At 35.1% G+C, this 17959-nt stretch overlaps 1 protein-coding gene across 8 annotated transcripts in view; it reads left to right on the plus strand.

Annotated features, from left to right (window-relative positions):
* USP25 (ubiquitin specific peptidase 25) overlaps window positions 1-17959 on the plus strand; it is a 124935-nt gene that overhangs the window by 100828 nt on the left and 6148 nt on the right. For all 8 annotated transcript variants that reach the window (XM_037061791.1, XM_037061794.1, XM_037061796.1 and 5 more), the window contains 3 exons: window positions 8038-8216; window positions 9737-9815; window positions 15227-15306. In XM_037061791.1, the coding sequence (XP_036917686.1) occupies window positions 8038-8216; window positions 9737-9815; window positions 15227-15306 (338 nt within the window). The remainder of the gene's footprint in view (window positions 1-8037; window positions 8217-9736; window positions 9816-15226; window positions 15307-17959) is intronic.

Raw genomic sequence — 17959 nt, forward strand, 5'->3', positions numbered from 1 at the left:
ATCTCCTTCCGCCATCAACTGGGGGTGCTTTTTACATCTCGCCCTGTGTGTATTTTCTGTATCTCACGTATTTCTCTTTTTGGTTTACACTCTTAATTTTTATGCGGCAACAAATTTCTACTTTGTACTTGTCCACATTTTATTTTTACACGTGTAACTGAGAAGTACATATGCATGTAATTTTATGTAAATGTTATCGTTTGTTTGTAATTAATAGATTTTTGGTATAGTAAGTGACTAGCATTTGGAAAATTCTAGCTGATAATATGTGATTTTAGGAAATCTGTCAAGTGAATTACAAAAGTAATATGTACATTGTGCAGTCATTCAGTAATATAGAGGTGTCCAAAATATGTACATAGCGTATCTTTGTCAGGTTTATCTTATATTGGTTTTTCAGCTAGAAGAAGCTTTTCAACTCTGTGCCTAAATACTTATAGATATGGATTTCCTATGATCATACTAATTATTATGTGTTATTTCTTTTTCCTGGTGGTGAAACTGTGATGAAAGCATTCACTTTGTTACTGATGAAAATGTGAGTTGCAAAGTGAAACTGCCATCAGCCGTTTGGTGGACTGTCGGGAACTGCCCTGCCTGGTTTCAGGAGCTGTAAACCCCCCCATAGATAAGGCTAAGTGAGCGACCTTCAGACTGGGAGCCACTAAGGAGACAAAGCTTGTCTCCCTGGCAGGAGCGCTGCTTCTGCTTCATCCATCTCTGGCCCCCAACGCTTGGTCAGTTAGTAAGTGATGGGTATGACCCCTCAGAGGGTAGGGCAACCTAAGCCAGACATGATCACTTAGGAGGCCCTCAAGGAAGGACTCGGGGGGCCTGCAACAAAGAGGGGGTGATGGACCCTTGGCTCCCTGGCTATTCTGACATAGCCTGAGTCCTCAGTCTGTCTGCGAGATGTCTCTGAGAATTCCTTGGCGATCTGCCTCCTCTGCCTGACTTAAGCCTGAAAACGATGACTGAGGGTGATGCAGCCCTGTGCTGGGGGTGGTGGGGTCTCGGATGAGAAAGGATATGAAAATCCTGTGAAACCTGCTTTGCTAAGAGTACTCTTAGTTAAATAATAAAGGCCTGGGCAGAAAATGAATTTGCTTTCCCAAAGTCTTGTAGCCCTTTAGCTAATATTCCCTGACTCAGAAGAAGCCCTAATAGTTCTCTGTATGCTATCTACTGTTTACTGCCTGACAATGATTAATAAGTTGTACCTGAACTTCTGTGCAAAAAAAAAAAAACCAATAACAGCCTGTCTAGGCAAGGGTCAGCATGCTCTCCCCTTGAGAGAGTTGCCAGGCCGCTCTGAGGTGCTCCCCCTTGGGGGAGCAGCTGTGCCGTCCCTTTTCCTCCACAGGACTCGGTAATCCGTGTGAATTTGTCTTGATTCTCCATCCATAACCCCGTGGGCACTGCAGGCCAGTACATGCATCAGTAGACTTACTGAGGTTTCGCCTGGGGTTTAGAAATTACCAACCCAGTCAGTCAGTTTCTGTGTCAGCCTCCCACAGGGAGTGTGCCCTGTAAACATACAATGTTGAAAGAGTTAATAAGCAGGCAGATTGGAAAAATAAATGAGGAAATGTACTTACCTAGATCTTTCTCCCAGTTTGACTGTTTATTAGAATTAGCTTTCATTGTTGACGGAACTCACCCCCCAGGAAAAATAGTGGCTTAAAGACAAGTTTCTATCATAAAAAATGAAATCCAGAGAAAGGCATTGTAGATCTACTGTGATGAACAAAAATAAAAGTTAGACAAAATAAAAGAATAATATTTGCAAAGTACTGGTTGCTTGTATGTGTACATTCAGGGATGCAAGGTGGAGATGATAATTGTGGCATCAGTGTAACTTTTTTCATTTACTTAAGAGAAATTAAAATTTCTTTTTTGTATATTTGTTTCTATGCCTGTTAAAGTGCCCTTAGGATTTTAATGAAGTAATAGCACTTTTATATTATGAAAATTTTTAACATTTATTTCATTGCTTCATAACAATTGTTTCCAGTTGACATAACTTTCTCACTCTTTTAATTTTGAAATGCCTATTATTCTTACTCCCTTGTTTATTCGATAGAAATAAAATATAGCTAAAATAGACCCAAACAGACCCATTTATAAATGGTACTTAATATGTTATTTCAAGACAGTGTGTAAAGGATGCATTAGTCAAAATTTTGTGTGTGGACTGTTTGGCTATTTCTTTATTTGGAGAAAATGAAATTCCATATTTAGGAATCTAAACAAAAAAGTAAAATCGTAATAATGCTAGAGTTAAAGATATGCATAATTTTGGAAGTGTTCATATGGGCCCAAATCCATGAAGAAAGCATTGGTGTATTTTATAACATTTTTTAAATTCTATACAGTAAGACACTGAAGACCGATTTAAAGATAAATGACAAAATACAATTTGCAACTTGTAGATGAATCAAATTCCTTTTTTAATATATTTTATTATGCTCTTATAATTGTCCCATTTTTTCTCCCCTTTATTTCCCTCCTCCTTATACCCCCCTCCTACCATCATTTCCCCCCCTTAGTTCATGTCCATGGGTCATACATGTAAGTTCTTTGGCTTCTCCATTTCCCATACTATTCTTAACCTCCCCCTGTCTATTTTGTACTTAGCATCTATGCTTCTTATTCCCTGTACCTTTTCTTCCATTCTTCCCTCTCTCCTTCCCTGCTTGCTGATAACCCTCCATATGATCTCTGTTTCTGTGAATCTGTTCCTGTTCTAGTTGTTTGCTTAGTTCATTTTGGGTGTTGTTTTGGGGGGGGTTTAGGTTTGATTGTTGATAATTGTGAGTTTGTTTTCATTTTACTCTTCATAGTTTTTATCTTCTTCCTTTTCTTAAATAAGTCCCTTTAACATTTCATATAATAAGGGCTTGGCAATGATGAACTCCCTTAGCTTTACCTTGTCTGGGAAGCACTCTATCTGCCCTTCCATTCTAATTGATAGCTTTGCTAGATAAAGTAATCCTGATGTAGGTCCTTGATTTTCATGGCTTGGAATACTTCTTTCCAGCCCCTTCTTGCCTACAAAGTTTCTTTTGAGAAATCAGTGGATAGTCTTATGGGAACTCCTTTGTAGGTAACTCTCCTTTCCTCTTGCTGCTTTTAAGATTCTCTACTTATCTATCCTGGCTGGTGTAGCTCGGTGGATTGAGCACAGGCCTGTGAGGCAAAGGGTCGCCGGTTCGATTCCCAGTCAGGGCACATGCCTGGGTTGCAGGCCAGGTGTCCAATAGGGGACACATGAAAAGCAACCATACATTGATATTTTTCTCTCACTCTTTTTCCTTTCCTTTCCCTCTCTCTAAAAATAAATAAATAAAATATTTTTTTAAAACAAGATTCTCTCCTTATCTTTAATCTTGGCTAATGTAATTATGATGTGTCTTGGCATGTGCTTCCTTGGATCTAACTTCTTTGGGACTCTCTGAGCTTCCTGGATTTCCTGAAAGTCTGTTTTCTTTGCCAGATTAGGGAAGTTCTCCTTCGTTATTTTTTAAAATAACTTTTCAATTTCTTGCTCTTTCTCTTCTCTTTCTGGCATCCCTGTGATTTAGATGTTGGAACATTTAAAGTTACCCCAGAGGTTCCTAAGCCTCTCCTCATTTTTTGGAATTCTTGTTTCTTCATTCTGTTCTGGTTGAATGTTTATCTCTCCCGTCTGGTCCAAAGGGTTGATTTGAGTCCCAGTTACCTTCTTGTCACTGTTGTTTCCCTGTATACTTTTCTTTATTTCACTTTTCATAGCCTTCCCTTTTCCTCTATTTTGCAACACTACTCAACCAATTCTGTGAGTATCCTGATTACCAGAGTTTTGAACTCTGCATACAATAGGTTGGCTATTTCCTCATTGCTTAGTTGTATTTTTTTCTGGAGCTTTGATCTGTTCTTTCATTTAGGCCATATTTTTTTTGTCTTGGTGCACCTGTTAAGTAGTAAGGGGACAGAGTCTTAGGTGTTCACCAGAGCAGGGCAACCCACATAGCTGGGTTATAATACTGTATGTGGGGAAGGGTCTGAGAGGGAAAAATGGTACTTGATCCACTCTCTGCCAGCTTTCAGTAACTTCCCCCACAAGCAAATTGGGCCCTTCTGGTGCTGATTCCTGGTGGGTGGGTTTGTGTACGTTCTAGGACCCTGTGAGTTTCTTCAGTGGATTCTCCTGTGAGGCTGGGAGTTTCTCCCGCCACCACAACCCACACAGTTTTTTTCAGAGGTTTTGAGGCTTTATTTCCCTGTGCTGGAGCCCTGGGTTGTGCTGTCTGTCTTGCTCCCCAGTTGTTCCTCCCAGTTTATCCGCACGCAAATGTGAGGCCTCCAGGTCCATCAGCCCCCACTTTGCCACTAGTTAGTCCTCTCCACCCTGGCTGCCTGTCTCCACCCCTCCTACTGGCCTGCATGAATATTTTTTCTTTAACTTCTTGGTTGTCAAATTTCCATACTGTTCAATTTTCTGGCAGTTCTGGTTATTTTTTGTTTTTAAATTTGTTATTCTTTTGGTTGTGCAAGGAGGCAAAGTGTATCTACCTACACCTCCATCTTGGCTGGAAGTCCTAAAATTTTTTTTTAAGATTTTATTTATTTATTTATCTTTAGAGGGGAAGGAGAGAGGGAGAGAAACATCAATGTATGGTTGCCTTTCATGCATCCCCTGTTGGGAGTTGGCCTGCAGGGAACCGGCCTGCAACCCAGGCATGTGCCCTGACTGGGAATCGAACCACGATCCTCTGGTTTGCAGGCCCGCGCTCAACTAAAATTTTTTTTTTATTACCAGTCTGTCCGTGTCCTATATATTTTGATATCTCATACTCCCGATATTAGTATAATTTTGATACTGTAGGATCAAGGATTATTTAAAATACTGTTTTTAAATTTGTAAGTGTTTTATTGGGAGTTATCTTTAGTTTTAGTCCTATTTGTGTTGGATTGTGTCAGAAAACATAGCTGATCCCTAGATCAGCATACAGGATGCTGATCCCTAGAATGTGAAGTAGCTTTTTTTCACTGTCAGTCTTTGAAAAAATAGTCCATAGGCATTTTAAATGTACATAGTTATTTATATAGAGATACACCTTTTCTTTGTATTTAACTAATATTACTTTAGAGATAAACTCTTAAGACTTGGAAAATTATGTGACTGATTTTTGTCACAATTAGTAAATGATATCCTAGCTTTTGGAATCTTAGTCTAGCCACTTTTCCCTTAGATCTCCCTTAGAGTATATAGTGTGTTTGTATATTTGGCATTTTCTAATACATCTTGATATATAGTTATGTCAAAATAAATTCTCTAAGAAGTTATAAATTTAGAATGATTTTATAATTGATTTAGAAAAGTAAAAAAAATTCTTAGGTAGAAATCATTTGAATCTTTAGAATTGAAAATTTGAAAAGAAAGACTTAAAGTAGTCTTACCGAAGGAGTCCCCTGCAGATAGATGGGGAATGAACAAGAAGAACGTCATACATGTGGAGAACGTAGGGAACAGAGGCACATGTGCACCTGGGGAGACGAGCCTGACCCAGGTGGACGGGGGAGATTTTGTTGAAGAGTTACAGGAAATATGACTGAATAGGTAATATTGGGCCTGATGAGTAGGACCCTGTTAAAGAACTGGCAAAAAGAAATTTAAAAATTATATGTAAATCAGTTCTGTCACTTAATAATCAGTGTCACATTTCATTTTATAAATGTGGGGTGGTCTCATTGCCTTGTCTGTGATAATGAAGTATGGAAAAAACAAACATAATTCTAAGTACAAAGGATTCTGAGGAATTAAAATTGGGCAAATTTAACAACTCAACAGTATTAACTGTATTCATGTTAGGTTGTGTAGAGCTCTGCTAAATATATCAGTGTGGTAAATCTGTTGACAGTTTGAAGACATAGATATGATCGAAGTACATTTTACAAGTTAGAAAACTAAGTTTAAAACTTAAGGAATGTATGCTGGTAAAAAGTGGTTTATGTGGGTGTAGGTGGGAATTATTCTTAGAAATTAAAACATTACTGCTTTAAACACCTATAGATTGTAAATTTGGCATTTACTTGTGAAAATTAGGATCTTAGGTAGAGCAAAATCAAGAAATAAACATAATCTTAAGTAAAAGAATGTAAATGTATGCCCCAGCCCTCTAATAGAAATCTATATACTATTTATGAAATAATCACAGTCTTTATTTTGAAAGTAGATAGGAAAATGGATAACCATTTAGGTTTATTATTTATGTCTCTAAACCATAGTATTATTTTCACAGACTCAGTAAAAATTTAATTTATTTTGGCATACTAATTTTGGCCAAAAGCACAATATCTAAAATATTTGAGTATTCAAAAAACCCTGTAATAGCCCATAGGAGTCATATTGTCTAAGCACTGTAATAAGGAAGAAGAGTTGATTGTTTTTGTTTTATTTTTTCTCAATTTTAGTATATTTGGTTATTAAATGAGCATGTGCCTTATTTTTTCAAATTGAGAAAATAGGGACATTTTTTTAAAAAGTTCTAGGCAAAGCTGATATGTGCCATAGGTTTGCAAAGAAGTGAACCTTGATAATCTCGTCTGTCAAGGCAGAGTTCATTGTCACAGCTATTTTGTGCCCTAGCTCTAAGTCTTTAGAATGACATGTAGATCCTTTAAAAATATATATATAATTATCTTAATTTATAATCCTAAGCTACATAGAAAGGACTTACCAACATTCTTCTTAATGAAGTATAACAATATATAACTAGAACATTTCATTTAATGTTAGTTATAATCTCACTTATATAAAATAGTCATATAGGTGGTAATATCTGCATGCCCAAGAATTGCTTAAGAAAGGCAAGCGTACATTTGACAAAGTAAAACGCTTGCAGTAGATAATCTATAATATGTTTTGCTTGCAGCCTCCAAATATTTATGGTTAGTAGAGCCGAAATTTAGATCTATCTAATATAAATGAGTAATTTAAAAATTATTATCTTTAATCATATAGGTTTCTTATATATAGCAGTATTTGATGTATATAACTATATATTTCTATAGGAGCAGATATTTTCAAATCATTTGCTCATGTGTAAAAACATATTAGTATTTATTTTCCATTATAATTAGTTATTAATTAGCCCTGACTGTTGTGGCTCAGTGGATTGAGCACCAGCCTGTGAACCAAAACATTACTGGTTCGATTCCTGGTCAAGGCACATGCCTGGGTTGCCAGTCAGGTGCAAGAGGACAGGTGTTCTGTGTGTCTTTTGGGCCTTGATGTTTGTCTCCCTTTCTCATTTCCTTCCCCTCTCTCTAAAAATAAATAAATAAAATATTTTTAAAAATAAAAATAAATTATGAGGTGTTTCCATTCTTAAAGGAAAAATATGTGCCAGCATCAAGGTAGTAATAGTGATAATATTCATCAATAAATAATTACACTGATAAAATGCACATTTTTTGAAGCAACAGGGATTCATTCTGTGGTAACTGCGATGTCATGGCTTGCTCTTTCATCCCTTATTTGTGGACTGTTCAGCAAAAAGTGACTTATGATAATACTTGCCAGGCATTCAAGAACCTTCCGTTTACTTTGGGTGTTCTAATGGAGCTGTATTGGAGCCCTAGAATTTGGGATATTAGCAGCTACATCAAACTGATACTAGAAAGTATAAGATAGGTACTTAGTATCTCAATCTTAGGATACTTCTGAAAGGCCTTTGACTAGGCTTTTAATTTTTTGAAGTTTTACAGAATTATTCACTCAGTAAACTTAGATGTTCTGTTTATTTCACCAGTTCTCTTTGTGGAAACAAAAAGAGCATATAATGACTGGGTAACAAAGGGCTTCCGTGGTCACTTCCTTAAGAAATTCTTTAAATCTGTGGAACATAGAACTATATTCTTAGATGTACTGCTTTGGTTGTAATACTTTGGAAGGAAACAAAAAGCATTTTTGCAATAATCATTAAGGTTGTAATATTGAAGGATTTAATTGTTGTAATTAACAAAAAACTGACCTTTCGTTGCTTTTCCTAGGCAATTAAGCTGGAGTATTCGAGATTGGTTAGACTGGCCCAAGAAGACACCCCACCAGAAACAGATTACCGCCTGCATCACGTCGTGGTCTACTTCATCCAGAACCAGGCACCAAAGAAAATCATTGAGAAGACACTGCTAGAACAATTTGCAGATAGAAATTTGAGTTTTGATGAAAGGTAATTTAAAAATAGGAAATGTCTAATTCATATACTCAAATTGTTCTTGCCTTTTATAGCTCACAGTGCAGTATTTAAATGTTTATTTTACATATACACAGACATTTCAATAAATAAAGCACAAAATTAGACTTTACTCAATTTGAACAGTTTTATAATTTATCTATAGTTTATAGCCATGACTTTTAAAAGCTTGAGCTTAAAATTATTGAGATCATTTTAGTATATTTTAGTTACAAACCAGGATACTGCACTAGGCAATATAATGATACACACAAGAGTGTACTATAATTACTGCCTTGTAAGACTTAATGTTTTAGAGAAAAGAATTTCTCAACCTTTACACCATGAATAGTTTGAGTCAGATAACTGGTTAAATTAATTTTGGTTTACCAAAAAAAAATGTTTTCTCTTAGAAGCTTCTATAAAACTATTCACTAATGTTAAAATTTTACAGTTTAATTTAGAATGAGTACTGTTTTACAAAGGTAGGTCTCTGTTAAAGATCAAAGTGTTGTAAGTTATTTTAGAATCAGAAAACATATATGCTGCTTTGGAGTTCACTGTAATCGTATTTTAATTCTGAAATAAGTGATTATCCTTTTATAACCATTTCAAAAATACTGAATGAAAAATATGTTTAGCAGAGGAGAATGTGAGGAGAAAGGAACATCTGGGATTAACCCCTCCTCACCACAGATTAAGTGAGAGAGTGCAAGTAAGTGGTTTTGACAGTACTGGTAGACAGTGAGTGCCCTGAGTGAGTGTTGGCTGTTTCAGTTTTAATAGGGGGCATCGTTTATTTTGTTACATATGACCACAAATAGCTCAGAAGTATAACTGATTATGCCCCTTATTATCTATTGGTTCATGCGCTGTGTTCCAGTGAATATATGCTATTGAATTTGAGGAGATTTGTGGAATAGTCGCATTTTTTTTATTCTTTTGCAATTGTTTATCCAGGGGACTGCAAATAATCAGTTTGTTTTGTTAACCTAATTTCTATTGTTCTTGAATGACTAGACTAAGATGCATGTGATAACTAAATATATTTTGTGGGGATTTCTTTAATTGTGATTTTGATGCTAAAATTTATTGGAATGTTTCCATTCTTACCTAAAATGATAGGCATATTTTGGATTCTTTTTTACTATTTGCAAATAATGCCATTTGAGGGAAAATAAAATTTAATGTCTCCTTGAGCTTGCTGAATAAGTATAAATTATTTTTTAACATATTTTTAACTATGTGATCTTTATTTACAGAATAGAATTTAAACAGTATGTATAAATGTAACAGTAAATAAATTTAACTTAGAATTACTAGGATTGTCTTTTATATACTTTGTAAGTATCCAGCGTTAGTCCCTACACGTGTTTTCACTTAAGTTATTTGGGAGTTGTTTCCTCAGTGGCAGTGGATTTCATTTTCCTGTGTTGGATAGTTTGTCTTACATAACATACGTTTTTCAGTTTATGGATTTTGCTTTTGATTTAAGAATGTATTTCTCTTATTTAAAGGTGTCACAACATAATGAAAGTGGCTCAAGCCAAACTTGAAATGATAAAACCTGAAGAAGTAAATTTGGAGGAATATGAGGTAATGTGTTTTTGAGAGGTTGAACTGTAGATGGAGAAATTCTGTGGCTCCCTGATCTTCGTTTCATTTTAGCCCAGCTGAGCCCCTGAGGAAATGAGGCACACGGTGGTGAAATAACCTACCAGAGTTTTTCTCAGCTAGCAGGTTAAACTTGGTTAACAGAACCTGGGTTCTTCCCCGCCCCCCATGAGTTTGTTCTCTTTCCTTTTTTCTTGTTTTGCTCATTCCTTTCACCTTCCTACCCTTCCCTCCCACCTTGGTGCTTTTTGTTGGCCTGCTCTCTGTCTATGAGTCTTGTCTCTGTTTTGCTTGTTAGTTCAGTTTAGAACTTGCATTCTTAAGTGCTATCCTTTACTGAAGCCATGCTGTATTTTTTTCTTTATTTGTTTCATCACATATTTATGAGATGTTAGAAATTTATTTTAATCCTTGAACCACACCTATATTTATCCTTATTAGATGCTGCTGTTAAGAGAGTGCACATGAGTACCAGTATTAGGCTTGCAGTAATTTTGTGCACAAAATTCTCTCTTAACTTTGACTTTAAAATTAATATCTTTTTAAGTTTACCAATTCAAATACTTAATATTTTTAAACATTAAATTTATACTATATATAATGTTTCTCATATATGTATATTATTAAATGTAATGTTTATAATACATTATTGACACATATAATTAACTATATAGTGTGTTTTTCAGTTTATAAACCCAGTATTTTTTCAGTTGCTTTCATGCATGCTTTGATTAATGTTGATTCCACTTAATTATATTAGATTTCATTAAACAATTATGGTAATTCACCATATTATAACAGATAATATGACAAAAAAATGCAGAAAACAGTCATTTTTAATGAAAACCCTTAGCTAACCTGGAATACAAGGTAAAACTTTAATATGCTAAAGAGTGCCTCAAAAACCAAAAAGTTACAAGTATGTAGAATCGTGGACGCTGAGAGCTTTCCTGTTGTGATCAGAAGAAAACAAGGGTACCTGCTATCACCACTTCTACTCAGGTTGATACTGAAGGTTCAAACAGGGCAGTAAGGCAACAAAATTAAGCAAAAAGTAGATTGGAAAAGAAGAAGCAAAGTTATTATTTTCAGTTTTATATCAATATAATACAAACAATCTATAGATAAATTTATTGAAACTACTAAGAGAGCTTTACAATATTCAAATCTATGTCAAATACCGATTTTATTCTTTTATACCAATAACAAATAATCAGAAAATAAATTTTAAAAAGTAACATCATTTACAGTATCAGCCAAAATTATGGAATACCTGGAAATAAATTTAACAGAAGGTGTGCATGACTTTAGGAGACATTAAAGAAGACCTATATTAGTGAGTAATATGTATCAACTTTGGAAAACTTGGTATTACAAAAATGACAGAATTCCCTTAAGTGGCTTATTGATTCACTGCAGTTTCTATCAAACTTTTAGCAAGTCATTGCAGGGAGCTCAATAGACTGAATCACAGATTTTACGGAAATGCAATGATCTCAGTCTAGTCCTGACATTCTTGAAGAAGAACAAAATCAGAAGGCTTATTCTACTAGAAATAAAGATATAATAACTATTCTGTTTATAAGAATATTAGCTTAAGAGTAGGAAAATTAGAGCAATACAGCATAATAGAACATAGCCCCAAATCAATGGAAATGTGATACATGACACAGGTGGCAAGCAAATTGGTTGCTAACTCTTCCCCCCCAGAATTCAGGTTACCTGGGACTTAATTTTTAATTGTGATTTGATTCTGCAGTTCCTCCCCAGGGTGGCTTCATCATATTTTTATTCTAAAAACTTGTTACATTTTTTCCCTAACTGCAGAACGATTAAGTCTTATAGGTATTCACATAACATACTTTTGGATTTTGTTACATCTCACCTATCTTTGTCTGACTCTAAGTTAGGGATCAGCAAACCTTGACCTGAAAACCAAATCCAAATTACCATCTATTTTTATAAGTAAAGTTTTATTGGCACACAGCCATTTGTTTATCTGTGTTTTCACACTGCACTCACAGACTTGAGTAATCTGTAAATCCTAAAACTTTTACTGTCTAGCCTTTTACAGAAAAAGTTTACTAACTCATAACTTCTGAGGCAATTTTAAATAAAGTGGCAATTTGAACACTTTCCCAGGAATGCCAGCTTTATTTTTGTATTTGCAGAACAAATTTTGCCTTTATTTGTTATTAAGGTCTACTAATAGTATAAAAATAATGCCTCAAAAACTTAAAAATTGAAGTGATTTACATTCAGGGGAATATAATTGGTCTATATGTTTCTTACTTGAATTTGCTTATAATAATATATATATATAAGAGCTTTAGTACTTTTATTATCAGTATCTCTTGTAGGTTTATCCTACATTGTATTTCAGTTATGGTTTTTCTTGAATCAATTTTTATTAAATAAGTTAAGAAAAGTTATGATTTTTTTTGTTTTCTAGAGTTACAGGATGTCAGTTCTGAATTATCCAGTCCTGTTTTTTGCCCTGTAATTGGCTTTTCGGGGGTAGGGCAGTGAAATGTGGAATGCATCTGTCCTCTTCACTGTGCCTTAGATGAATGAACTGTTCACCTGCCACATGTAAAATCAAATTTGTCTTTAATCCATTTTGAATTCTTGTGTATGGTGTAAGTTGGTCTAGTTTCATTTTTGTTCCCGTATCTGTCCAATTTTACCAACACCATTTGTTGAAGAGACTGTCTTTACCCCATTGTATATTCTTGCCTCCTTGATCAAATATTAATTGACCATAATGATGTGGGTTTATTTCTGGGCTCCTTATTCTATTCCTTGATCTATATGCCTGTTCATGTGCCAGTATACGCTGTGTACATTATTATGGCCAGGTAGTATAGTTTGCTATCAGGTAGTGTTTTTCCTCAAACTTTGTTTTTCTTTCTCAAGATTTCTGAGGCTTTTGGGGGTCTTCTGTGATTCCATATAAATTTTTGGAATATTTGTTCTAGATCTGTGAGATAGGCTATTGGCATTTTAATAGGAATTGCACTGTGAAACCATCAAAATCCTAGAAGAAAACATAGGCAATAAAATTTCAGACATTTCTCATAGCAGTATTTTTGCTGGTGTAACTCTGTGAGCAAAGGAAACAAAGGAAAAAATAAACAAATGGAACTACATCAAACTAAAAAGCTTTTGCACAGAAAAGGAAACCATCAACAAAATGAAAAGGGAACTCACTGAATGGGAAAACATATTTTCCAATAACAAATCTGATAAGGAGTTAATTTCCAAAATGTTGAAAGAGTTTACACAACTCAACACTAAAAAGACAACCCAATTTTAAAAAGACAATGGACCTGAATAGACATTTCTCCAAGGAAGACATATAGAGGGGCTGGCATATGAAAAAATATTCAACATCACTAATCATCAGAGAAATGCAAATTAAAACCACAATGAGATGTTACCTCATACCTGTCAGAATAGCCATCATCAATAAATCAATAAGTGCTGACAAGAATATGGACAAAAGAGAACCCTTTTGCACTGTTGGTGGGAATGCAGACTGGTACAGCCGCTTTGGAAATCAGTGTTAGAGTTTCATCAAAAAAAATTAGAAATTGAACTGCCTTTTGACCCAACCAGTCCCACTTCTGGGAATATATCCAAAGGCATCCAAAACACTAATTTCAAAGAATGTATGTACTCTTGTACTTATTGCACTGTTAATAACAATGCCAAGATCTGGAAACAGCCCGTGTCCATCAGTAGATGAGTGGATAAAGAAGCTGTGGTACATTTACATGATGGAATACTATGTGTTCATTAAAAAGGAAATCTTACTGTTTGTGACAGCATGGATGGACCTGGAGATTATTATGCTAAGTGAAATAATCCACTAAGAGAAAAACAAATACTATGTGCTCTCACTTATATGTGGAATCTAATGAACAAAATAGAAATGGAAGCATGAATACATAGGACAGACTGACTCTATGAGAGGAGAGAAGGGGTTGGAGGGGCTGAGAAAAGAAGATGAAGGGATTAAGCAAAAAAAGAAGAAATATAACACGTAGACACAGACAACAGTGTGATGACAGCCAGAGGGAAAGTGGGTGAGAAGAGGTGGAGGTGGACAAAGGGGGAATAAATGGGGATGGAAAGAGACTTCGCTTTGAGTGATGGGTGCATGATGCACTGTGCAGGTGACTGACATGTGTCGAGTTGTACACTTGAAACGTGTGGTTTTATAAAACAATATCAACCCAATAAATTCTATTAAAACAATAAAAGAAAATTCAAAACAAATTTGGCAAAATTAATGGTTAAATAAATCATTATGATAAAATATTTTTAGTTACCTTCTTCATCAAATAATAGTCTGCAAGCACATTAGAATAGCTTTATTTACTTCCTATATTCAGTGTGACGTAGAGATATAACTATAATACAAAGTGAGGCAAAAGTGGATTTAGAGTTATTCATATGGAAAATAACACAATAATGAATACATAATAATACAAGAATAAACTCCGTGGTTTGTATGCTCACAACTATAAGCCTACTTTTACCCTGCCCTGTATTTTCATAATATGCTTTTTAAACTGAGGAATTTTAGAGCAAGAGATAACGAGATTGATTATCCTGCCTGATGTCTTCTAATGTGATCTTTGCTGTTTAATTTTTCATCAAAGTCTAACGCTTTTTGTTTATTATTTTACTAATAAGTAAACTTGTTTGTCAGAAATTAAAGTCTTTTTTTAAAAGATTTATATTTATTTGTTTTTAGAGAGAGGGGAAGGGAGGGAGAAAGAGAGGGAGAGAAACATCAGTGTGTAGTTGCCTCTAGTGTGCCCCCCCCACTGAGGACCTGGCCTGCAATCGAGACATATGCCCTCACTGGGGATCCAACCGGCAACCCTTTGGTTCGCAGGCTGCCACTCAATCCACTGAGGCACACCAGCTAGGGCCAAAGTCTTTTTTGACTTAACCTTTATTGTATTTTTTCTCATGATATTTTAAAATTATATTTTCTTGACTATGCTATCACCGTTGTCCTGATTTTCCCCCCTTTACCTGCCTACACCCAGCACCCCCCACTCCACTCCCCCAGGCAAGCCCCCTAACATTGTTCATGTCCATGGTCATGTGTGTAACCCATGTTCGGCTGCTCCATTTCCTACACTGTACTTTACATCTCCATGGCTGTTCTGTAACTGCCTATTTGTACTTACCCCCTCTCCTCTTCACCCATTCCCCCACACTCCTCTCCCTGATTTAGCTATAGTTTATCTTAATTTTGGACTCTTCGCTTCTATTAATATGTCAGAACAGCACATTGCTTTATGATGAGATTTCATTGTCTCATATGTTTTAATGTCTTCCTGTGTAACCCTTTAAATATTTTCTTTCACCTTCAGGATTGGCATCAGGATTATAGGAAATTCAGGGAAACAACCATGTATCTCATAAATGGGCTGGAAAATTTTCAGAAAGAAAGGTAAGGAAAAGTGGACACAGCTGAAGAGAAGAGCTTAATTTTTGTACTTAATTCTATTCAGATATGACCTTATCTATAGAAAAGATATTATTCACATTTATATCTTTCATGTTTTGTTTTAAAAGTTTTAGATTTTCAGAAAAATTGCACAGTTTTAATACAGAGAGTTTCATATATCCCACATACAGTGTATTTTTATTTTAAATTAAATCTGTGAGATTGGTATCAGTATCTTTGTATCAACTCTGAAATACTACAGCTGCAGTTTAGGATGAGGTAGGGTTGGATGGAAGCCTAGAAGTTTGCTGGACATCCGAGGGGCTGGTAGCCCGTCACATGGAGTTTTCTGTATTCCCTGACATCTCCCTAAGGCACATGCCTTTTCACATTCCTTCTGGGTCTAATCGGTACCTCAGTTCAGAGATAGTTTTTCCAGTCTGTCTCCTTGCCTGAACTTTCCATGACTATAAAAAAATACATAGCTGTAGCCCTGGCTGGCATAGCTCAGTGGATTGAGCGCGGGCCTGTGAACCACACGATCGCGGTTCGATTCCCAGTCAGGGCACATGCCTGGGTTGCAGGCCAGTTCCCAGCAGGGGACCCACGAGAGGCAACCATACATGGATACTTCTCTCCTTCTCTCCTTCCCTTCCCCTCTAAAAGATAAATAAATAAAATATTTAAAAATATATATATATAGCTGTAGAAAACTGCTCTCTTAGCATTGTGACTGGAAATATTTTATATATTTTTTTCATTTAAATTGCAAATGGTTTAAAGGTATATCTACTTAAACTATAATATTGTTAATTTTAATTGTTACCAAGAAGAAAAGATGGATATTGATTTATTTACCATTACAGATTACTCACTAGTTTGCATTTACTTATTTCTCTGTATATTATTTATATCCTTTAACATGAACTTGACTAGTGATTTGTTTCAAAAAATGCTGTATTTTAAATAATGCCATATTGCAACAAAGTAAGATATATTGAATTCTTTCTTCCTTTTCTTCCCCGTTCTCTTCCCCCTCCTCTCTCTTTCCCTTTTCCCCACTAGGCAATGAAATTATTTTTTCTTAAATGATAACTTAGACCTTTACTTCTAAAGCTGTGATCTCCAACATGGTAGCCACCAGCCATGTGTGAAACTTTAATTAAATTTTTTAAAGCTAAAAATGTAGTTTCTCAGTCAGACTGGCCACATGGTGAGTGTTCAGCAGCTCCATGCAGTAACAACCATATTGGCCAAGAGACAGAGCACCTCGTTCTTCACGGAAGTTCTGTCGGGCCATGTTGCCCTGTGCGTCGGCCAGTGCACCACGCTATTGTCCCTACACTTTAAGTTATTACCAAAAAAAAAGAAAGAAAGAAAAGAAGCTCCCTCGTGCAGTAACTCTGTCACAGTCACACAACTAACTACAGGACAAAAATTAAAATAGAGACCCCTGTATTAAGCACAAAAAATATTATTCATTTATCTCATTCACAATTAAAAAGGGGAAGCTCTCACTTTATAGCTGTCTGCATAGTGTCTTATATTACCTTTTTTTAGTTAACATTCAGGAAAGGTCTTTAAAAAGATACAACTTGGAAATATGTTGACATTTTATAATTTTCTTATCTCGAATATTTGTTCTATAGTCAGTGTTCCAGTATAGAAAATGTTAATTAAATTGGCAGGATTGACTGGAAAGTTAGTAATGGTGACAAGTAATATTTATAGAGTGATGAGAAAAGAAATGTTAATTTTGTCACTTTAACTATAGCAGTTACCATAGCTAGTGACATGTAAAATATTGCCAGGAGGTTCTGTCAAATTTGCCTTTAATGAAAATACAATATTCAAAAGCCAAGAATGGAATATTTATTGATAGGCCATTGTCAGTTCTGTGAGTGGTGGAGTAAAATTATGTTTTTAGTAACCACAATTTTACAGTAGTGTAAGTAGAGGTGAAAAGGGTCTGCTGGGCTGCACGGTCTTATTTTCTCTTAAATAAGAATGTAGTAAAGGGACTGCTAACTCTTACTCTGACTCATTTGAAAATATATTTTAAAACTTTAAAAGTTGATAAAATACGGAACATTTTGGTGCCTCAGTAGAAAACTGGAAGGAAGTCATGGTTTCCATTCTCTTCTCAGAGAGAAGTGACTCAGGTCCCGGAGGCCAGAGATGGGTGTCATTCAGGGGAGACCTTTGTAACAGAAAACTTAATGGCTATAAAAGAAAAAAGATGTGCCAACAAACTTCGACTTAGTGCCATAAAATAACATTTAATATTACCATCACTTCTTTTTTTCATAAATAAAACAAAAAATCTTTAGCTTAAATTGTGCCTATATTATTTCAAGATAAAGTTTCATAGTTTTGGATTTTCTCAAAAACAAATTCTAGAAGAAGCCATTTTTAAGAAATGTATAAAATAACATATTTCCAAGACAGTTTCTTATGTGTAATTTGATTTTTACAAATTACATAGATGTATAATTCTACATTTAACTATTGGAGTATAGAATTGAATTGTATCTGAACACATGAAATTAAACAATAAACAATAACACAGAGTTTACTCTAGAGTTTTGTCATTTTTCACTTAGGATGTTCTGTTTTTCTGAAAGTTATGATTGGAGAAACCAACACAATGGAGATA

The sequence above is a fragment of the Sturnira hondurensis genome, unplaced genomic scaffold (assembly GCF_014824575.4).
Source record: "Sturnira hondurensis isolate 20B ecotype Veracruz unplaced genomic scaffold, ASM1482457v3 Scaffold0013537, whole genome shotgun sequence".
Classification (NCBI taxonomy): domain Eukaryota; kingdom Metazoa; phylum Chordata; class Mammalia; order Chiroptera; family Phyllostomidae; genus Sturnira; species Sturnira hondurensis.